The sequence below is a fragment of the Hydra vulgaris genome, chromosome 14 (assembly GCF_038396675.1).
Source record: "Hydra vulgaris chromosome 14, alternate assembly HydraT2T_AEP".
NCBI classification, from domain to species: domain Eukaryota; kingdom Metazoa; phylum Cnidaria; class Hydrozoa; order Anthoathecata; family Hydridae; genus Hydra; species Hydra vulgaris.
In genome coordinates, this window is record NC_088933.1 from 23588580 (window position 1) to 23590865 (window position 2286).

The window sequence follows — 2286 nt, forward strand, 5'->3', positions numbered from 1 at the left end:
AATAAGTTTAATTATTTACAAGGTCCACCACGCAGGCGCTCTTATCTGAATCCATCATATCTAAGCTATTACTTTACTATAATTTCTGACAAGCGAATTTTATATTTACTTTTAGAGCCTCGTTTTCAATAAAATTGGCTAAATGCATAAATGCTTGGCCATTCTACAAGCATTTATTTTTAAGCTGACATTGTAATATTTTAAACTTGCTTTAAAATATTGCAACGTCAAAAACACTTGCTCCTTTTTTTTATAAATAACAATGATATTATTGTAGGAACTATGATATTATTTATAGAAACCATGAGAGGAGAAAATCAGCTGGATTCAATCCAAGAAGCTGCTGGTGGTATCAATGCTTCGGAACTCATTCACACTCATTAAAAACATCTCGAAACCCAGCTAAAATTACTATGTGCTTTTAAATACAAACCTAACTTAGTTAAGTTCAGTGAAGTTTTTGCAGATAATTTTGTGTCTGTATTAAAAAAGAAGCAGGTATTTTCAATGTCATTTTCTCACAAATATTTATTGTTTAATCTAACTTTGTTCAAGGTTTTAAAAAAAAATTAATATTAAAATTCCGGCTCAAAATATTCTCATTAGTAAAAAGCTAATTTGCGATAAACTATTTAAAGCTAAGAATTGTCTTATCTTTAAATGGTTGGCTTTTTACCGATAAAAATTTTTTGTGCCGGAATGTTAATATTAAATTTTTTTTTTTAAAACCTTGAACAAAGTTAGATTAAACAATAATCTAACTTTGTTTTGATTGCAAAAGTATTTTATTAAAGCATAATATCACATAAATATTATTATTTATGTAAGCGTAAATGTTTTACTTTATTTTGGTTAAATTAAAAACATGTAACATGCATTTAGAAAAAATTTTTTTTCTTAAAAAAATATGTTCTAGTCCAATCAGATAAGAATTAATTTGCAATTTGTTTTTGCTTATTGCGTTTTCTTATAATTTTTTTCGTTAAAAACGGATAAATTTCATCTTCCGATTCTTCGATCACAACTGGAGCCATTGGTGGAAAAACATTTCTTTGAAAGATGTTATCGTTGTTTCCACCAGGCTCGTAATAACAAATAACAGCATAGTTATGATCATTGCTTTTAGTTGCACAGCCAACATATTTCGTATCCTTCCATATTATTTGTGTAAACGATGGTGCGCTGCGATCGTTTTCGTTATAAGTATAGTTTCCTCCTTTTTCGTACCTGTAAAATGGAGATCTAAGATTAAACACAATCCTTATATGATTTTTAAATATTATAGAATTATACTTAAAAACACGAACCAATATTTGATCACCTTAGAAACACCAATATGGTTATTAGATACAAAACTGTTTTCGTTATAAGATTTAGATTCGACCAATTGACTATCCAAATTTTGGTTTTGAAATAATAATACAGAAACTCGATCTTCAGCAGCTTTTTCAAGCTGATTGCTCCAAAGCAACGCATCAGCGAAATGCATTGAGCGCAATTTGTTATGTGAGTCTAGTGCAATCCCTTATTAAAGATCATTATAGCATATCATTAAAAAAATTGAAAAGTAAGATAGCAAAAAGGGCTTGGAAATTAGTTTACTTACATTTATCGTTTTCAGTAATAAAAGCTTCCAATTCTAAAATAAGGACGCATATTTACTCAATACGATATTGAAAACTAAGGTACAAAAAGCGCTTGGAAATTAGTTTACTTACACTTTACGAACATTTACTCAATACGATATTGAAAAAACATGTCATGGACTTTTTGTTTTAAAAATATTTAAAAAAACAAACCTAAATCAGCAATACAAATCCATAATAACAGTTTCCATAGGAAACCAAATGATTCAATAACTGTTATGTGTAAGTTACTCATTTTTTGTTGCAAACTTAATTCATATCGTTTATGAAAAAGTGAGCTAAGTATCATACTGAGAATGATGGAACGATAGAAGCATCTAGCACGTCTAACCTTAAGGATTTTTATAATTGAAATGAATGTTCTAAACGCATATTTTTTTAATGTTCTTTGCCTATTTTTAATTTTGGTTTGTTTAAATTTGAAAATAATTGATTTCTTTATATAACATTTGCACATTAAGCAAGCAAGGGTTTTATTAAAAATTTAATTTTTCTTGAGATCGAATTTACAACAAGAAGTTTAAAAGAAAATTAAAATAGTTTGTTTTTTAAATTAATATTTTTTAGAATTCCTTAACACAACTTTTTTTTTTTTTTTGGAACATGTGTAATGTTTTTTGTTTTTTAATGTGAGGGAGGA

General features: G+C 27.4%; 1 protein-coding gene across 1 annotated transcript; it reads right to left on the bottom strand.

Moving 5' to 3' along the window:
* Positions 1 to 890: 890 nt before the first annotated feature.
* Positions 891 to 1900, bottom strand: LOC105845933 (uncharacterized). The gene is made up of 4 exons (XM_065817031.1): positions 1800 to 1900; positions 1607 to 1639; positions 1308 to 1524; positions 891 to 1227 (listed from the first exon to the last, which is right to left on the bottom strand). Exons 1-4 carry the CDS (start codon positions 1879 to 1881, stop codon positions 933 to 935), a joined length of 627 nt encoding a protein of 208 aa, XP_065673103.1. The 5' UTR covers positions 1882 to 1900; the 3' UTR covers positions 891 to 932.
* Between the last annotated feature and the right edge of the window lie 386 nt (positions 1901 to 2286).

Coding starts and splice junctions, on each gene's coding strand:
- LOC105845933 (XM_065817031.1), bottom strand. CDS start 1,881: ATGAGTAACTTACACATAACAGTTATTGAATCATTTGGTTTCCTATGG. Junction 1,640..1,799: donor GATTTGTATTGCTGATTTAG/GTTTGTTTTTTT, acceptor TCCTTATTTTAG/AATTGGAAGCTTTTATTACT. Junction 1,228..1,307: donor TCTAAGGTGATCAAATATTG/GTTCGTGTTTTT, acceptor TCCATTTTACAG/GTACGAAAAAGGAGGAAACT.